This window comes from Salvelinus alpinus, chromosome 27, assembly GCF_045679555.1.
Source record: "Salvelinus alpinus chromosome 27, SLU_Salpinus.1, whole genome shotgun sequence".
Classification (NCBI taxonomy): Eukaryota; Metazoa; Chordata; class Actinopteri; order Salmoniformes; family Salmonidae; genus Salvelinus; species Salvelinus alpinus.
This window is the reverse complement of record NC_092112.1, coordinates 25,614,099-25,632,334: the sequence shown is the minus strand read 5'-3', so window position 1 is coordinate 25,632,334 and position 18,236 is coordinate 25,614,099. Positions and strand designations below refer to the sequence as shown.

The 18,236-nt window shown below is 42.7% G+C and overlaps 1 protein-coding gene and 1 pseudogene across 4 annotated transcripts; one reads left to right on the top strand and one right to left on the bottom strand.

Moving 5' to 3' along the window:
* LOC139555854 (laminin subunit alpha-2-like) overlaps positions 1–18,236 on the bottom strand; it is a 146,923-nt pseudogene that overhangs the window by 39,154 nt on the left and 89,533 nt on the right.
* On the top strand, positions 8,483–12,227 carry LOC139556245 (myb/SANT-like DNA-binding domain-containing protein 4). Of its 4 annotated transcripts, XM_071369938.1 has the most exons (11): positions 8,483–8,866; positions 9,194–9,264; positions 9,352–9,528; positions 9,619–9,680; positions 9,763–9,849; positions 9,937–9,978; positions 10,047–10,220; positions 10,300–10,335; positions 10,434–10,988; positions 11,270–11,381; positions 11,476–12,227. In XM_071369938.1, the coding sequence occupies exons 1-8, from the start codon at positions 8,709–8,711 to the stop codon at positions 10,333–10,335; spliced, it is 807 nt and encodes a 268-aa protein (XP_071226039.1). In that variant the 5' UTR covers positions 8,483–8,708; the 3' UTR covers positions 10,434–10,988; positions 11,270–11,381; positions 11,476–12,227. The 4 variants fall into 4 exon arrangements, with proteins under 4 accessions (XP_071226039.1, XP_071226038.1, XP_071226036.1 ...); XM_071369937.1 differs by having other exon boundaries at positions 10,047–10,335; XM_071369935.1 differs by having other exon boundaries at positions 10,047–10,988.

Sequence of the window (18,236 nt, the reverse complement as noted above, 5' to 3'; positions counted from 1 at the left end):
TCCAGCCTATAACATGAAGCAGGACAGGCTCTAGGGGATGATTTGGGAAGCAGAGAATAAGGTTGGACCAAAGGACCTTATATCTGAAGGGCACATTATGCTCTGTATTAAACGACATGGACTGCTCTCTAGCGCTACATTCTTGTTAGTATTTACCAGTCAAATCTATTCCAGACGCTACACTATATTCTACTTCCTGGTGCCACTGAACTATGTAGCCTATCAGCTGGCTTCTGAACAAATGTGCAGATCCTCTACTCTTATGGGTGCAGTCCAGGGCAGCCTGCCAACTATTGCCAACGGCACCGTCCTCCTCAGGTCACAAGGACGTTGTAAAGCGCTTACCTGGCAGATGGATGTCTCTGGGTCACAGGCCTCACTGTGCCCGTTGCACTGGCACTGCACACAGCTCCCGATGTCCGTTCTGGAGGCCGCGCCATCGCTGCGGGCAGACAGAAGGTACAACCCGGCCACACATTCCTGCCGATGGGCGAAACACAGACAGACGGTTACCGGTTAGGCTGTTACACCCCCCCCGCCGCGCGCGCTCGTGGGAGTCCCGGGCTCCTATGGAGCTCCAACAAGACATACTCACTGAGAATTAATCGGGTCAATTTGAGGCACCATCTGTTCCCCGCAAACACGTTAAACGCCTGTTTAAAAAAACTTTATTAACTATGTGGCAGCTTCAAATTATTGCCATCTGTCTGGTTTTCTTACAGCCGCCTTTATGAGGGATCCAGTAGGAGACACATCAGTAACACTCAGGTCTGGATGGAGAGGGCTGTGGAGGTTGTCGTAGTAACACAACAAGAGTTCATTAGGAGTGGAGTAGAGACGCACTAAAGAATGGGGGAGCATTCGAGGTGTCTGGACAGAGGTGTGAGAAATAGGGGGAGAGCTAGCAGTTTTGATGAGAAGGATGTGAACTGTTTCTAACAGGTGTTTCAGCCTGACTCCACGGCTGTGGCTCTGATTGGTCCGTGACTCACAGCCACACACACGCACGCGCGCACACACACACGCACGCACACACACACAGCCCTCTCTGGTGGATGACCCTGTCGCCATGGCTGATGATCTGATGGGAGACACACACACAGCCCTCTCTGGTGGATGACCCTGTCGCTATGGCTGATGGGAGACACACATACACAGCCCTCTCTGGTGGATGACCCTGTCGCCATGGCTGATGGTCTGATGGGAGACACACACACACACACAGCCCTATCTGATGGATGACCCTGTCGCCAGGGCTGATGGTCTGATGGGAGACACAGACACACAGCAGGTGGTGTGGCTAGCTAGCCTACCTCGCAGGACAGGCCGGAGATGCCCAGGGTGCAGTCACACTTCTCTATCTGGTGAGCCCACTCACTCTCCACGGACGGCCTTCCCTCCTCTGCCACCTCCATAGAAATCTCAGAGATCCTGGGTTTAGTGGAGAGAGAGATGGAGAGAGAGAAAGGAAGAGAAAGGGAGAGAGAGACAGCCATGTGAGCCAATGGCAACAATCCAAAGCTTTTCCATGGACATTCTGCATTCTCTTCTCTATGCTTGAAATATGCTATTATGCTATTGCCCCTAGTTCATTACATGGATTGAACAGGTCAGTGTTGAAGGCAGAGAGTGATCCATGTTAACACGACATGATTAAGCTGACAGTGATACTGAAATGAAGAGTGTAGAGTAAACAGTGAATGCCTTAGCTCTCTATCAGTGGTTGTCTCAGTTTAGCCCATTATGTGTTCAGAGACAAAGAGGAGAGCTCACCTGCTATGTCTCATCATGTTCCCATGGGAACTCTTAATGAGGACGTGGTCAACATAAAACAGCACGTCCATGAAGTCCTCGCGTGTCATGGCATTCTTGTCTTCGTACTTCTACTCTTTTTGAAAAACAAAACATGTTCATAACATCACTTCAGTGTCAATTTATCATTACTGTATCTTTAGAGGTTAAAATCTAGCTTTGAAAAGCTATTGGGATAAAGACAAGAGATGCATTGGCATGGCATCCATCACAAAGGCCCACAATTGTTTTAACAACACAAGCGAGTTTCAGTGTCAAATAGATAATATCTGCATTTTAAGAGGTTAGGAAACAGTTGTGACAACAAGAGATCCAGCATGTAATCCCAGGTCCTTACCTCTGTCATGTCGATTTCATAGCGGGTGGGTTGTCCAATCTGCAGTCCCTGCATGTGGCGGACCATCACCTTGTCTCTGTTGGACACTCCCTTTATGATGACCTGGGGTTCGTAGGAGGTGCGGCCTGTCTCGTCACCCCCCTTAAAGTAGATGGCGTACTTCAGCTTGCTTCAGTAGGCTGTGATCTAAAGAGGAGAAACCATCCAAGTAACTTGTTAGTACAACACTCATCTCTGAACAGAATATAGTCAACTCCTGATAATTTCAAGTTGGATAGTGTTTTAAAGCAGCAATGTTCACCAGTTCTCAATTCAAACACATGAATCAGTCCCAAGCAATTATACAGTATATGTCAGCGGTCGATTGTACACTTCTTATCAACTTGTTAAATCATTTTGAGAGGAGGGTGCCCTCACCATGGACGCCTGGAACTGTTCAGGCAGTCTCCAGTAGTAGGTTTTGGTCAACTTCTGGGTGACCAGGTCAGCGTTAGCGATGATCTCTGGGTGCTGGAAGGTCACTCCACGTGTGGTCTCCTGCTGGTTGTCTTTGTCCACTAGGGGCAGCTTGGTCTGCTCTGGTTTCAGGGACAACTGCAGCAACACAGAGACAACAAACAAACAGCATCACTTATAAATGTCACACAAAATACACAGACAATGGGTTGTATTTGAGAAGGTCTTTTCCAAGGATTTGAAGTGCTTATGTTGCAAGTGGATTATGGGTATTTTGAAAGAAAAACAGCCTCTGTGACATTGGACAACTCTATTCTCCAGTACCACACCAGGACTCAGCCTCTCATATAGTTGTAGATTAAAATGCATTTCACATCCTGAGGCCAGAGACATGTTTCACTGGGCAAATAGAGCATGAATACCTTTAAGAAGCCACTCCTGTACAGTAGGCTATGCCTCTGAGGCCCCTGTTTTAAAGACGTCTTCCAGCGATTTGTGAACATTTACTGTTGAAAAGCGATATCCCAAGTATAAATACAGTCAAGTAAACACACTAAAGGGTAAAAAATAAATGTTTTGATCAAAATTGTGTTTTTTTAGACTCTCTCCTTACCACTCCCATCTAAATATCCAGGGTAGGGCTCACTAAAGGCTCCAGAGGGGCCGGGCTGTGCCCCTCACCTCACCATGCAATCACACGACTCACTGACTTAGAGAAAATCTCCTGCCTTCCAATAAATGAGGGAGAGGATTCTCAACTGGCTCTCTTTTTACTCTTAGTCTTATAGCAAACAAACTTAGATTAACTTTGGGACGGCAACCTTTATTTAATTTGTTTGTCGTTTCCATTTATATGAAAGAAGGGTCCCTCTGCCAATGTCCTCAGCCACGGTCTCCATGGATACAGCAGACGGAGAGTTATCAGGTCTGTGGTGCTCTGGCAGGAAATCCTTATTAAAACAAACATGGAAGCTGCAGCTCCCATACTCTGCCTGCTTTCAAGCCCCCTATCCCTCCCTGGTACCAGGCTAGCCTCCTGTTTGTGCCTGGTCCCCCTGGTTCTCTCTACGTCCCATAAATTACAAAATAAGATGAGGAATAAATACCTGGCCGGGAATGAAGAATGGAGGAGAACCACTCTCATGTAAATATAAATACAAACTGTTGCTTGAAAAGAAATGTTGTTTTATCATTACATTTTTTTCATTTAGCAGACGCTCTTATCCAGAGCGACTTACAGCAGTGAGTGTATACATTTTTGTACTGGTCCCGCTTGGGAATCAAACCCACAACCCTGGCGTTGCAAGCACCATTCTCTACCAACTGAGCCACACAGTACACATATTTCAAAATATGTGTGTGTGCACGCGCGTGTGTGTGTGCGTGGTGCGTGATGTATTTGCGTGCACACACAGTAACTGTATGCTTGTGTACGAATACTGTACCTCAGTCTGTGCCTGTGAGTGGGTGGACTTGCATGTGATAGGGGATGCATGTGCCCACACGGTACATGTGTGCTGTGTGTACATTTCTGTCACATTTCTTCATGACTCGACTTACCCACATGCGGATGAGGCCCTGTGCCTCAGTGCAGTTGCTGGTCATACCGAAGCAGTAACACTGACTGCAGCCCAGTGGGTTCCTGGCGCTCAGGCCAAACATCACCAACTTACACTGTCACACTTCAGACCCTGTATATTTGCCTGGGACACAACACACAGACACTCAGCAATAAGACTGCTATTTGCAGTCCAAAATGGCTGGTCATTATTGCAAATACATAGCAGGTACAGTATTATTGCGGTTTTCAGTAGAGTACACATAAGACATGAATACAAAACACATCTGAATAGATTTGCAAACATATTACAGGCTTAGGGAGATATCTGATTTAAGACAGAGCCAAGCTATAAATAACCGTGACAGTAATCTCTTGTTCTCTTCACCTTACCCTGCTCTACATTGATCAAAGAAGATTTTATTCAGAAGAATACCAAGGCAGCCATTTGAATAGGTACAGTAGGTGCATTTCAAAGGGGCTCACATGTCACTGAGGAGGAATGATAAGGGGCATACCCCTACATATAGCAGACACAAACAGTGACAGTCCAGATAAGGGTGTATTTTATATGAAACGTTTCCCTTCGATCTTATCTGATACTTCCCTAGTTAGTACACTCCTAAAGCAGAGAGAACTGAGAAGCCACTTTCATAACAGACATTAAATGTAAAGATGTTTTGTTTACACTCCAGTCTGGTAAGAGGATGCTATGGCAGGGGTGTAGAAATCCGTTGATGGCATGCCAGCAAAAATGTAGTTGGGCCAAAATTTGGCCACTCAAATTATAATTTAAACAAAGTCTACCATATAACCCACTGTAATCGATCGCACACAACAAACCATCTAACGTGTGATTTTGCATTACAGACCAAATAGTCTTGTAAGCCTACGTAAATCCATGACTCTTTAACATGCGACTCACATAGACCTACAATAATAATAAACTGTACCCCTATAATTAATAGACTAGAACATAATGCCCTGATATATCATTAATGATCACAGTAGACAACACTGGTCACCAACCTTTGAGTCAAAATGCAAGCAGAGTGTAATTCTCTGCTGAGCGCGGGAGATCAAGTCCGCCTACAATGTATTGTGTGATATCAATTACATGATCAATAGCATACAGGGCAAAGTGCTATTTCCAATTAAATTACATTCCTAAAAATGATAGGCTATTTACATTGACTAGATTTTTCTCCATGTAGGCTTACCCCTTATTATAAATAACGTAGAGCCTTATTTTTCGAAACTCGAGTCTCAAGTTTGGCTATATTAAAACACTGGTAATAGGCCAGTTGTTGTAGCCTGTTACTCGCGAGGCACATCAGAGCAGACATTTGAATTTGAACTGATGGACTGATGATGATGTCTCAGTGGAGGGACCGAGAGAGTGTGAGTCGAAGTGGAGAAGCGTGTTTCATGATTTCTAAAAGTGTTGAATAAAAACAATGTTGTGGTGCTGGTCCTTGTCTCTGAATGTACTGAAACACTTTAAGGCCCTCCATTAGATCAATATAATCACAGATTGAGGGCGAAATCTCTGATTTCAAATAACTCTTTCTTCTACACACAAAGAAAAAAGTATCTTAAAATAATTTAACAGTGAGCTTTGTTTGGCCATTTAACTTATTTTTGCTGGCCAAGTTGGCTAATGAGTCTTAGCTAGCTAGCTAACGATGAGTAGGCTACAAAAAGGAGCCTACCCTATACAGCGATAGCTACTGTTTAATGCACATGGTATCAGTGCATGTGCCAGAACCAGCCCATTATTTTGATATTGATAAGTTATTATAATTTTTTTGGGGGGGGTTAATATTCAATTATAATTCAAATTCATTACATAGGCCTATTATGAAATAGATTTTATAAACAGCACTAGATTGTATGTGTGATGTCCTTAAGTATCCTGAAAGACATCTGCCAAATAAAATGTATTATTATTATTATTATTGTCAATATACACTGAGTGTACAAACATTAAGAACACCTTCCTAATATTGAGTTGCACCCCCTGCTTTTCCACTCAGAACAGCCTCAATTTGCTGGGGTAGGGACTCTACAAGGTGTCGAAGCGTTCCACAGGGATGCTGGCCCATGTTGACTCAAATGCTTCCCATAGTTGTGTTAAGTTGGCTGGATGTCCCTGTTCAAAGGCACTTAAATCTTTTGTTCCCCATTCAAAGGAACTTAAATCTTTTGTTTTGCCCATTCACTCTATGAATAGCCCATACAGTTGAAGGTGGAAGTTTACATACACTTAGGTTGGAGTCATTAAAACTCGTTTTTCAACCACTCCACAAATATCTTGTTAACAAACTATAGTTTTGGCAAGTAGGTTAGGACATCTACTTTGTGCATGACACAAGTAATTTTTCCAACAATTGTTTACAGACAGATTATTTCATTTACAAATCACTGTATCACAATTCCAGTGGGTCAGAAGTTTACTAAATTGACTGTGCCTTTAAACAGCTTGGAAAATTCCAGAAAATGATGTCACGGCTTTAGAAGCTTCTGATAGGCTAATCGACATAATTTGAGTCAATTGGAGGTGTACCTGTGGATGTATTTCAAGGCTTACCTTCAAACTCAGTGCCTCTTTGCTTGACATCATGGGAAAATCAAAAGAAATCAGCCAAGACCTCAGAAAAAAACATGTAGACCTCCAAAAGTCTGGTTCATCCTTGGGAGCAATTTACAAAGGCCTGAAGGTACCACGTTCATCTGTACAAACAATAGTACGCAAGTATAAACACCATGGGACCACGCAGCCATCATACCGCTCAGGAAGAAGACGCGTTCTGTCTCCTAGAGATGAACGTACGTTGGTGCGAGAAGTGTAAATCAATCCCAGAACAACAGCAAAGGACCTTGTGAAGATGCTGGAGGAAACAGGTACAAAAGTATCTATATCCACAGTAAAACAAGTCCTATATCGACATAACCTGAAAGGCCGCTCAGCAAGGAAGAAGCCACTGCTCCAAAACTGCCATAAAAAGCCAGACTACGGTTTGCAACTGCACATGGGGACAAAGATCATACTTTTTGGAGAAATTTCCTCTGGTCTGATGAAACAAAAATAGAACTGTTTGGCCATAATGACTATCGTTATGTTTGGAGGAAAAAGGGGGATGCTTGCAAGCCGAAGAACACCATCCCAACCGTGATGCACGAGGGTGGCAGCATCATGTTGTGGGGTGCTTTGCTGCACTGGTGCACTTCACAAAATAGATGGCATCATTAGGAGGGAAAATTATGTGGATATATTGAAGCAACATCTCAAGACATCAGTCAGGAAGTTAAAGCTTGGTCGCAAATGGGTCTTCCAAATGGCCAATGACCCCAAGCATATTTCCAAAGTTATGGCTTGAGGACAAAAAAGTCTAAGTATTGGCCATCACAAAGCCCTGACCTCAATCCTATAGAACATTTGTGGGCAGAACTGAAAAAGCGTGTGCAAGCAAGGAGGAATGGGCCAAAATTGACCTAACTTATTGTGGGAAGCTTGTGGAAGGCTATCTGAAACATTTGACCTAAGTTAAACAATTTAAAGGCAATGCTACCAAATACAAAACTTCTGACCCACTTGGAATGTGGCGAAAGAAATCAAAGCTGAAAAAAATAATTCTCTCTACTATTATTCTGACATTTCACATTCTTAAAATAAAGTGGTGATCCTAACTGACCTAATACAGAGATTTTTTACTTGGATTTGTCACGACTTCTGCCGAAGTCGTTGCCTCTCCTTGTTCGGGCGGTGTTCGGCGGTCGACGTCACCGGTCTTCTAGCCATCATTGATCCATTTTTCATTTTTCCATTGGTTTTGTCTTGTCTTCTCACACACCTGTTTCCAATCCCATCCATTACATGTTGTGTATTTAACCCTCTGTCTCTCCTCATGTCTTTGTCAGAGATTGTTTCTTGTTAGTATTGTTTTTTATGTGTATAGGTGTGCGACGGGTCTTCGGACCCATATTTGTTTATGTTTGTTTCTTATTAGTGTTATGGAACATGTTACTGGGACATTTATTAAAAGACTCCATTTGACTCTCCTGCGCCTGACTTCCCTGCCACCTATACACACGACTCTGACAGGATTAAATGTCAGGAATTGTGAAAAACTGAGTTTAAATATATTTGGCTAAGGTATGTAAACTTTCGACTTCAACTGTATACACAATCCATGTCTCAATTGTCTCAAGGCTTAAAAATCCTTCTTTAACCTGTCTCCTCCCCTTCATCTACACTGATTGAAGTGGATTTAACAAGTGACATCAATAAGGGATCATAGCTTTCACCTAGATTCACCTGGGGCCTGTTGCACAAAAGTAGAATTAAGACATCCGGGATAAATGACTCAGCTGAGCTCAATGAAGCCAAAACATGTGCGTCCAGGCTTAATTGGTTGCACAAAGACCAAGCCAGGATGAGCAGACACGGATTCATTAAGCCAGGTGAAACCAATCCTGGATAGGTGCGCGCTCACGGCTCACTCAAATAGACCCCGCCACAGATCACAGATTAACTGATTTACCATGGCAACTAGAGCCGCGTACTTTTCCCCGTCGGAAGCACAAATCCTCATGGAGGCATACGAGGAGGTAAAAGATATAATTAAGAAGAAAGGCAACACCGCCACAGTGATAAAGCAAAGAGAAAAAGCGTGGCAAAGTATTGCAGACCGCCTGAATGCGTAAGTAGTGCACAATTACACACTCACCGCTCCGCTGAAACATCACAATTACAATTCAAATATTTAATTCACATCTCCAAAAATGCAGTTGTACTGTAATTATGAAACGGTTAAATTTTTAATTGAAATGCACTGCAGATATGAGTGAAATTGTGTAAAGTAACTCCATCACACTGTATAAAGCTATGATAAATTTTTTGATATTTTTACTGAAAACAAGACAAAAATACCAAGTAATTTTTTGCAGTGTGACTCCATTAGATGTGTGTGTGTGTGTGTGTGTGTGTGTGTGTGTGTGTGTGTGTGTGTGTGTGTGTGTGTGTGTAGATTAAACATGAACGGGCCAAAACGGACATGGCAGCAGGTCAAAATCAAATACAAGAACATTCTGCAGAATGGTATGGTCCCTGACTAATATTTAACAAAGCACAAGCATATATTGTACCCAGAAGGTGCCTGCTCACACATTGTCTGTACTGTTTTAGCAGTGAAAAAGAATACCCACAGACAAGGCACGGGTGGTGGGTCACCAAAGGCTGACCTTACCCCAGCAGAGGACATGGCCTTGGAGCTAAATAAAGGCAGGCCCGTCTTAGAGGGGATCCCTGGGGGGAAAGAGACGAGCATAGGTTCCTCCCAAGATGCCACCCGCTTCATTCAAGGTATGTCCTTCCATCTCTACATGGGATACAACCACATTCATATTGAATCAATTTGGACTGTCTGACTTTGGTTTACCTATTGCCTTGCAGTGTCTGGCAGCACTGTGTTCCTGTTAGAGCCACCAGCACAAGCACCAGACGATGCTGATCCAGTGAGTACTCCATCAAAGGCATACTGTAGGCCTGGCATGTCTTGTCTACTAGCTTCAATATGAATCCGATTAAATGTGATAGGGTGAAGGCCCCAGTGCAGCAGCAACAGCACATGATGGAGACGATGATGAGGAGGAGACCATCTCTCTGGATTCCAGAAGGCATGAGGTATCATGTTAAGACTGTGAAAGTACTATTTACTCTACAATGGTGAGGAGTCCTCATCAAAATCAAAAAATCTAATTTCTTTTACAGGACCCAGATGCTATACAGTGGGAAAACCAGCCTGGCAACATAGTGCGTATTAATAAAAGGACACCACATCCTGCCAAATTCCAGCTGCGCTAATTGTATTGTGTTCACAGAGCTCACAAGCTATCAGAAAGTTGTATGGCAACCACCTCCGGCGCCAAATAGAACTGGCAGACATAGACATTCAGTACAAGAAGAAAAAGATGGAAAATCTTGCACTGGAGTCCGAAATAAAAAAGAGGACAATTAGGAAACTGGACCTTGAAATAAAAAAACTTGAGAGGGAGGTGAGATATGCCTTCAATGTACACTGTATGCTAACTGTAACACAAATGTATTAATCATTATTTTTCTTTCCTCCCCCAGCTCCAAGAAGATGACACAGCTCAAAATAAAAATTAGGTATATTCTCGTAAAGTCAAGTGAGCCATGACATATGAGCTCTTATTGTGAGCACACAGGACGGTGGCATCTTTCTAAGGTTTTTTTTATTTTCCCAGCAATCAGTACAACCAAGTCATCGTTATAAGGCATCGCCCTCTTTTGCCCACCCCCCCAGCACCAGGTGTGGCCACTAGCCTATATGAAGGCCCAAAATTGTGTGTTCCTTTCTGCTCTGACAATGGCATGCCCATTCGTGCGAGATGTGGTGGATGAAGAAGCACTTGTGCTGAGGAGAGCCTTCAGGCGAGAAAGGGTCTTCAGGGACCGGTTGGACCCACTGGCCTTCCCTGATGACCATCTATATGAAAGATACAGGTTTTCTGCAGATGGCATCAGGTATCTATGCAGACTACTGGGTCCCAGGATTAAGCACCGCACTGCACGGAGCCATGCACTGAGTGTGGAGCAAATGGTTTGTGTGGCCTTGCGCTTTTTTGCTAGTGGAGCCTTCCTGTACTCAGTGGGGGATGCAGAACAGCTGAACAAGGCCACAATTTGCCGCACAATAAGGAGTGTGTGTCTGGCTATCAAAGCATTAGCAGATGTCTTCATCTCCTTCCCTGGCCACAGAAGACTCTGTGACATCAAAGAGGAGTTCTATAGGATTGCAGGTAAGAGGATCTACAAATTACAGGACAACTGTTAACACATAGTAGGATACTCATTACTTTGTGTGACAGGTTTCCCCAATGTCATTGGTGCAGTGGACTGCACACACATAAGGATTAAAGCCCCCTCAGGTGCCCATGAGGCCGATTTTGTGAATAGGAAATCCTTTCACAGCATTAATGTTCAGGTGAACATAACTTTTTGATATTGTCCATTGACGAACACTCTGCATTGCCAGTGATGTGCATTGATTGGTGTAATATTCCTCATCTTATGATTTCAGATGGTCTGCAATGCTGACTGTGTGATCAGCAATGTTGTGGCAAAATGGCCTGGCTCAGTCCATGACTCCAGAATCTTTCGGGCCTCTGAAATCTATCAGTGCCTATCACAAGGTAAGCCACACAACCCCTATTTATAACCATCATGGCTGTGTCAAGAATATCACTGTGTTTATGAGGTAGTAATGATGAGATTTTGTGTTGACAGGTGAATTCTCTGGTGTGTTGCTGGGAGACAGGGGGTATGGCTGCCAGCCTTTTCTCCTGACACCTTTCACAGACCCCCAGGAAGCACAGCAGGCCTACAACCATGCCCATGCCAGGACCAGGGCCAGAGTTGAAATGACCTTTGGCCTCCTGAAGGCACGCTTTCACTGCCTTCACAAATTAAGGGTCAGCCCTGTTAGGGCATGTGATATTACTGTGGCTTGTGCTGTCCTCCACAATGTGGCCTGCCTGAGGAAGGAGAGGGCCCCCAGAGTGCCACCAGCCATGGACTGGGACAATCCGGCAATCTTCCCTGATGACGACAGTGGTCGGCTGCTGAGGGACCAATATGTGTTGAATTATTTTAGTTAGTATGTGTGCTTTCAATTTTGGTTAAATATGTCCTGCGGTGGCAGAGGAATTTGGGTTTTTTTGGGTTCGTTTTTTGACGAATTTGGCCTCTTATGATGTTTGTGCGGTATACTGTGTGTAATACAAGGCTGCAGGGAGGCTACTGCATCCATTCATTTGTCTGTTCAGTTGATGTGTATGGATTTGTCCTGCATTTATTTTAGTGTGCAGACATGCAGGGTGTGTTATATACAGACCTTTCAATGTGTATGTATCATTTTGTATAATATGCTTGGATTCTGTGCTTTCCATCTTGTAGAGTCACTGTGACTTCAGTTTCGAAAGGAGCTGATGGTTTACCTGCTTTGTTTTGTCCTTATTCAATAAAGGAACATAATGTTACACATTGTGTTTTTATATTCATATGGAATGTGTATTTGTTTATATGACAGAGTACTAGGGCCACACTGAAGAAAAAGGATAAAGTCATAAATTTATGAGGCTGGTTCTTTCTGCAGAAAAGCTACATATTGTTTTTACAGTTTTGATACTTGTGCCAGAATATTAAGTATCACATTGTCATATCAGCATGTCTTTGTTTATGAAACCATACTGAAGTACAATTTCACGAAATGCCCCACATCTGTCATTTTAACAACTGTCCTCCTTTAAAACAACTGGTTACAATATTATGACTTGTGTTTTTTTCCCCTCTGTGGCCCTAATATTCTATCATTTTATATATAGCCTTATAGTCTATGGGAAACTGTAAATTATCTAATGATAGCAACATCATCTAAAAATCATTTTTTATCCAAAATCATTGAAATTAATGATCACAAACGTTTAAATAATAACAGTGGGTCTAGTTATATGTGATAACAATGTATAGTGAGCAGTGAAATAACTATTGGTTTCCATTTGTGGTGACTGCTGACTGACATTAGGGATGAGATTAAATAGATCCTGGAATTTAGCCTGGTCTGGAGCAGGCTAGCTCCACAGAATAAATCTCCATGGTAATTTATACCATAACATATCCTCCTGCCCCCTATCCATCTTTAGTGCAACCGGATTACGGATCAATTGAGCCAGGATCACCAAGATATCCTGGCTTAATCCCTTATCCTAGTTTTGTGCAACAGGCCCCTGGTCATTCTATGTCATGGAAGGATGTACACTTAGTGTGTATCCCTTTAGTTGTCCCACCCCTTACTTACTGCTTGCTATGAATTCTATCTGATGGTGTATGCATGTTTAGGCCAGTGCTTGACTTGGACTGAAATAGGTACTCATTTTGGCTGCCGGTACCATTTACATTTAGGTCCAGGAACTCTTCAATACTTTTGAGTTAATATTCTATAGGAGATGCAGGAACTCAAGCAGAAGAACATTTGAGGTGCCAGTACTCAGTTCCGGTGAGCTCCTGCCCAAGTCAAGTACTGTGCTAAGGTAAAAAGACAAACATTGTCCCGTTTGAAACACTGACATTTACAGCAAATCAAATAAATATATATTATATTTTTGGGCCTCAATCTGATTAGGTGAGCCTGGTTCCCCAGTGGGTGGACATGCGCCCACCTAGGCCCAACCGTGCCTACGCCCCCTGTGCTAAGGATTCCAGCAATTCTATTGCTATGGCTTCATGTAACACACAGAGCCATGCCACCCCTCCAGCCACAGTTGTCCATCTATCCGTCCATCACCGTGACCTTCACTAACGTCCCCCAGACACCATCAAGCTCTTCCCTCTATCCCTCCATCCCTCCATCCCAGTAGTCTAAAATAAACAGTCAGCAAGGAAAGACACACACACACACACACACACACACACACACACACACACACACACACACACACACACACACACACACACACACACACACACACACACACACACACACACACACACACACACACACACACACACACACACACACACACACACACACTAAACAGCACAACAAGAGACCCAACAACACACAGTCTTCTCCTCTTCAAATGTCACTTTTACTTCAGAGTCGAAAGTAGCTTTTTAAATCTCTCTGTCTGTCTCTCTCTCTCTCTGTTAATGAGGGTCATCACCTCCCATCGCTGGCACTGTGTGACAGCCTGTCACTGCACTGTCACCCTGATGCAGGGAGCTGGGGATGGCAACGCCTGCCTGCCTGGCGCTAGCTGATCTGAATGCCCCCCCCACGTCAGGTCTATTTCCATCTCACACACCCTCCCACACACAGACGCTGCGCTGCCTGTCAACCTGGCGACAGGCCCCGTGCTGAGCCCAGATAGGGAAGGTACTAGGTAGATGTGGAGAGCTAGAGTGCTGCTGTTGAGATATAGGCTATATGGAGAAATCGGCTATAGTCACGCTAATGTGACATTAACAGGTAATTGCAGTTAGAGGCTTAAAAACACGCCTAGTAATGCTATATAACTCCAACTTCAAAAACAGATAATATTATTTCAGTGCTGGCTAGACATCAGGGAGATGCCAGGAGAGCTGGCTTTGGTTTCTTTTGGGATAATTTCATTGTAGGTGATTGCTGTCACTTATTTGGAAAACTCTGATGCAATCACCTGACACAGCATCCTGTGATGAATATTCTAAGTGATCGATAGATAGAAAATAGAGTAGACTACAATCAACTGATGGTTGTGGATTACCTTGCAGCTGCATTGTCCAGTCCTGTCTACACAGGCACAAACATCCTGGTCTGCATCACAGGTTTGGATGTCCGAACCAGCCACATTGCAGTTGCAGGAAATGCATTGAGGGAAGTCCCGGTATCCCAGCCTACACTCACTGCACTTCTTTCCGTGAGACTGTTCCCGGTACAAGCAGCAGCCTGTGTTGGGGTTACACTGCTGGGTCATTGAGCCCACCTGGTTACAGCCACAGGCCTGTGGAGGAGAGTGTCAGGTATTCATAATCAATATACCATTAGATGAATCAATACCCAGTCACAAAGGGTTAACCTGTTATGGCTGCAAGCCCGACGCCGGTACACCTATGACAACATCCAGCTCAAGTGCAGGGCGCGAAATTCAAAATCTTTTTTTTTTTTTTTAATATTTAACTTTCACACATTAACAAGTCCAATACAGCATTTGAAAGATACACATCTTGTGAATCCAGCCAACAAGTCAAATTTTTTAAATGTTTTACAGAGAAAACACCACATATATTTATGTTAGTTCACCACCAAATAAAAAAGAGGACAGACATTTTTCACAGCACAAGTAGGATGCAGGTAGCATGCACAAGCCAACCTAACTAACCTAGAACCAACCTAAATAACCTAGAAAAAACTCCCTCAGATGACAGTCCTATAACATGTTACACAATAAATCTATGTTTTGTTCAAAAAATTTGCATATTTTAGCTATAAATCAGTTTTACATTACTGCTACCATCATAGCTACAGTCAGAAATCGCACGGGAGTAGCCAGAGAAAATACAGACACCAACGTCAACTACCTAATTACACATCATAAAACATTTCAGAAAAATATATGGTGGATAGCAAATGAAAGACAAAGATCTTGTGAATACAGCCAATATTTCCGATTTTTAAATGTTTTACAGCGAAAACACCACATATATTTATGTTAGCTCACCACCAAATACAAAAGACAGCCAGACATTTTTCACAGCAACGGTAGCATGCAAGTAGCATGCACAAAGCTAACCTAACTAACCTAGAACCAACCTAAATAACCTAGAAAATACTCCCTCAGATGACAGTCCTATAACATGTTACACAATAAATCTATGTTTTGTTCGAAAAATGTGCATATTTTAGCTATAAATCAGTTTTACATTACTGCTACCATCATAGCCACCATCATAGCTACAGTCAGAAATCGCACGGGAGTAGCCAGAGAAAATACAGACACCAACGTCAACTAATTACTCATCATAAAACATTTCAGAAAAATATATGGTGGATAGCTAATGAAAGACAAAGATCTTGTGAATACAGCCAATATTTCCGATTTTTGAAATGTTTTACAGCGAAAACACAATATATCGTTATATTAGCTTACTACAATAGCTAACACACAGCAGCATTGATTCTAGTCAAACGGTAGCGATAGCACAGTTCGACAGATATATGAAATAGTATCCCAAATTGGGTCCTTATCTTTGTTGATCTTCCATCAGAATGTTCTCCAAGGGGTCCTTTGTTCAGAACCGTCTTTATTTGGATCCAGAACGAACTATTTCCCTCTTGAATTAGCAAGCACACTGGCCGTGCGGTGCTAACCTCTCCTTCTTGAACTAATTCTTGCGACGCATCACGTCTAAAGTCCAGAATAAATTTCAATAATATAATTAAACTATATTGAAAAAACATACTTTAGGATGATATTGTGACATGTATCAAATAAAATCGAAGCGGGAGATCATATTCACCTATAACGACGGTTTTCCAGGAGGCGACTCCAGATCCAACTTCGCGCCTTCCAAAAAAATGTTATGGCGCACTTCTCACTCCAAGAGGTTGTATTCAATCCCAGAACGAGATAATCAAGTCATTTCTGCTCTCACTTCCGCATGACACCCAGGGGAAGGTGTATGACGTGTTTCTACAGTCCTAAGTGACATGCCCTTTTATAGACAAGCTCTTGAAGAGAGACATCGCTTTTGGAAATCTCACTTCCGGATAGGAAATGGTCTGTAAAAAGAGTTCTGTTTCACTTAGAGAAATAATTCAAACGGTTTTAGAAACTAGAGAGTGTTTTCTATCCAATAGTAATAATAATATGCATATTGTACGAGCAAGAATTGAGTACGAGGCCGTTTGAAAATGGGCACCTCTTTCCAGTTATTCAATACGCCCCCTGCAGCCATAACAAGTTTAAAGCGCTGTCCATTTTGTTGTTAGGCTTTGAAACAACATCCACAATAACCATATTTTACAGTGTTTCAACCTGCTGAACTTCTTTCTTCAAATTGATCATCACAGTGAGGTGGGTTTTAAACGTACTATAGGCCTACAGTTGACGATATGTGTTCGATGTGATTTCCGATGGCATTTGCATTGATGTCAGAGTGGTTAGAGGGACAATGTAGCTTTTTACACCACCTCTAGATCAAAGAAGTTCAAAAGGAGCCCTGAGTACCAGGTCATTAAGACTTGATATTCGTTAGCAAGTTGTACACTATCTAAGCATGTCCAGAGTGCATAAAATGAGAATACCATGACTCAAAGGTCACGTAGAACTTTACTGCGGTCATGACTCATGGCTGCCAATGTGGCGGGAATATGGTCACTGCAACAGCATACCACTGATTTCAATGCCTGGCACTTTTATAATAGGGCAAAATCCGTCCCCGATTGCAGTTCCTAGGGCTTCCACTAGATGTCAACAGTCTTTAGAAAGAGTGTCAGGCTGTTTTTTGGAAAAATGAGGGAGAAGTTGTCGTTTTTCTAAGTGGCTCCCATTTTGGCTGTAGTGTTTCCAAGCGCATGGCCCGAGAGAGCACGTTCTTTTTGTTTATCTCCAGGTAAAGACAATAACAATTCTCCGTCTTATATTGTATTGTTTATTTGCATATTAGGGTACCTAAGGATTGATTATAAACGTTGATTGACTTGTTTGGATAAGTTTATTGGTAACGTTTGGGATTCATTTTGTATGCATTTTGACGGAGGGAAACCGAGTGAATTATTGACTGAAGCGCACCAGCTAAACTGAGTTTTTTATGGATATAAAGAAGGAATTTATCAAACAAAATGACCATTTCTAATGTAACTGAGACCTTTTGGAGTGCCAACAGAAGAAGATCTTCAAAGGTAAGGCATATATTATATCGCTATTTCTGACTTTCGTGTCGCAACTCCCTGGTTGAAAATTATTTGTTATGTGTGCTCAGATAATCGCATGGTTTGCTTTCGCCGTAAAGCCTTTTTGAAATGTGACACCTTGGCTGGATTAACAACAAGTTAAGCTTTATTTTGATGTATTGCACTTGTGATTTCATGAAAGTTTAATATTTATAGAAATTTAATTTGAATTTGGCGCTCTGCCATTTCACCGGTTGTTGGCCAGGTGGGTCGCTAGCAAAACGCCTGCGCCAGAAAGGTTAAACAGTTTAAAATCACATTACATAATTTCAAAAATAGTTTCATCTTTACTCATTCATTTTATACAACAATTAGATGCAAGCCTCGCAACTGAGACTCTTGTATAAACAGAGTTATGGTAATGTGGCTGTAATGTCTCTCATGAGTTTTACAAACATTAAACGAAATGGACCGTTCGTAGCTGGATTCTCCCCCGACCGTGTACACATTCTCCATAACATGGCCATTGTTCAGTTCTCAAGTTCTATGATGGAGAACAGGTTCCGTTGTTCTCCTGTGAAACCTCTCTATACTGCCTGACCATGAGGAGAGAGAC

Excerpts from the sequence above, each read along its gene's own strand:
- LOC139556245 (XM_071369937.1), top strand. The coding sequence starts at position 8,709 with ATGGCAACTAGAGCCGCGTACTTTTCCCCGTCGGAAGCACAAATCCTC. Across the intron at positions 8,867-9,193 it reads ATTGCAGACCGCCTGAATGC|ATTAAACATGAACGGGCCAA; the intron begins GTAAGTAGTGCA and ends GTGTGTGTGTAG. Across the intron at positions 9,850-9,936 it reads TGGATTCCAGAAGGCATGAG|GACCCAGATGCTATACAGTG; the intron begins GTATCATGTTAA and ends TTTCTTTTACAG.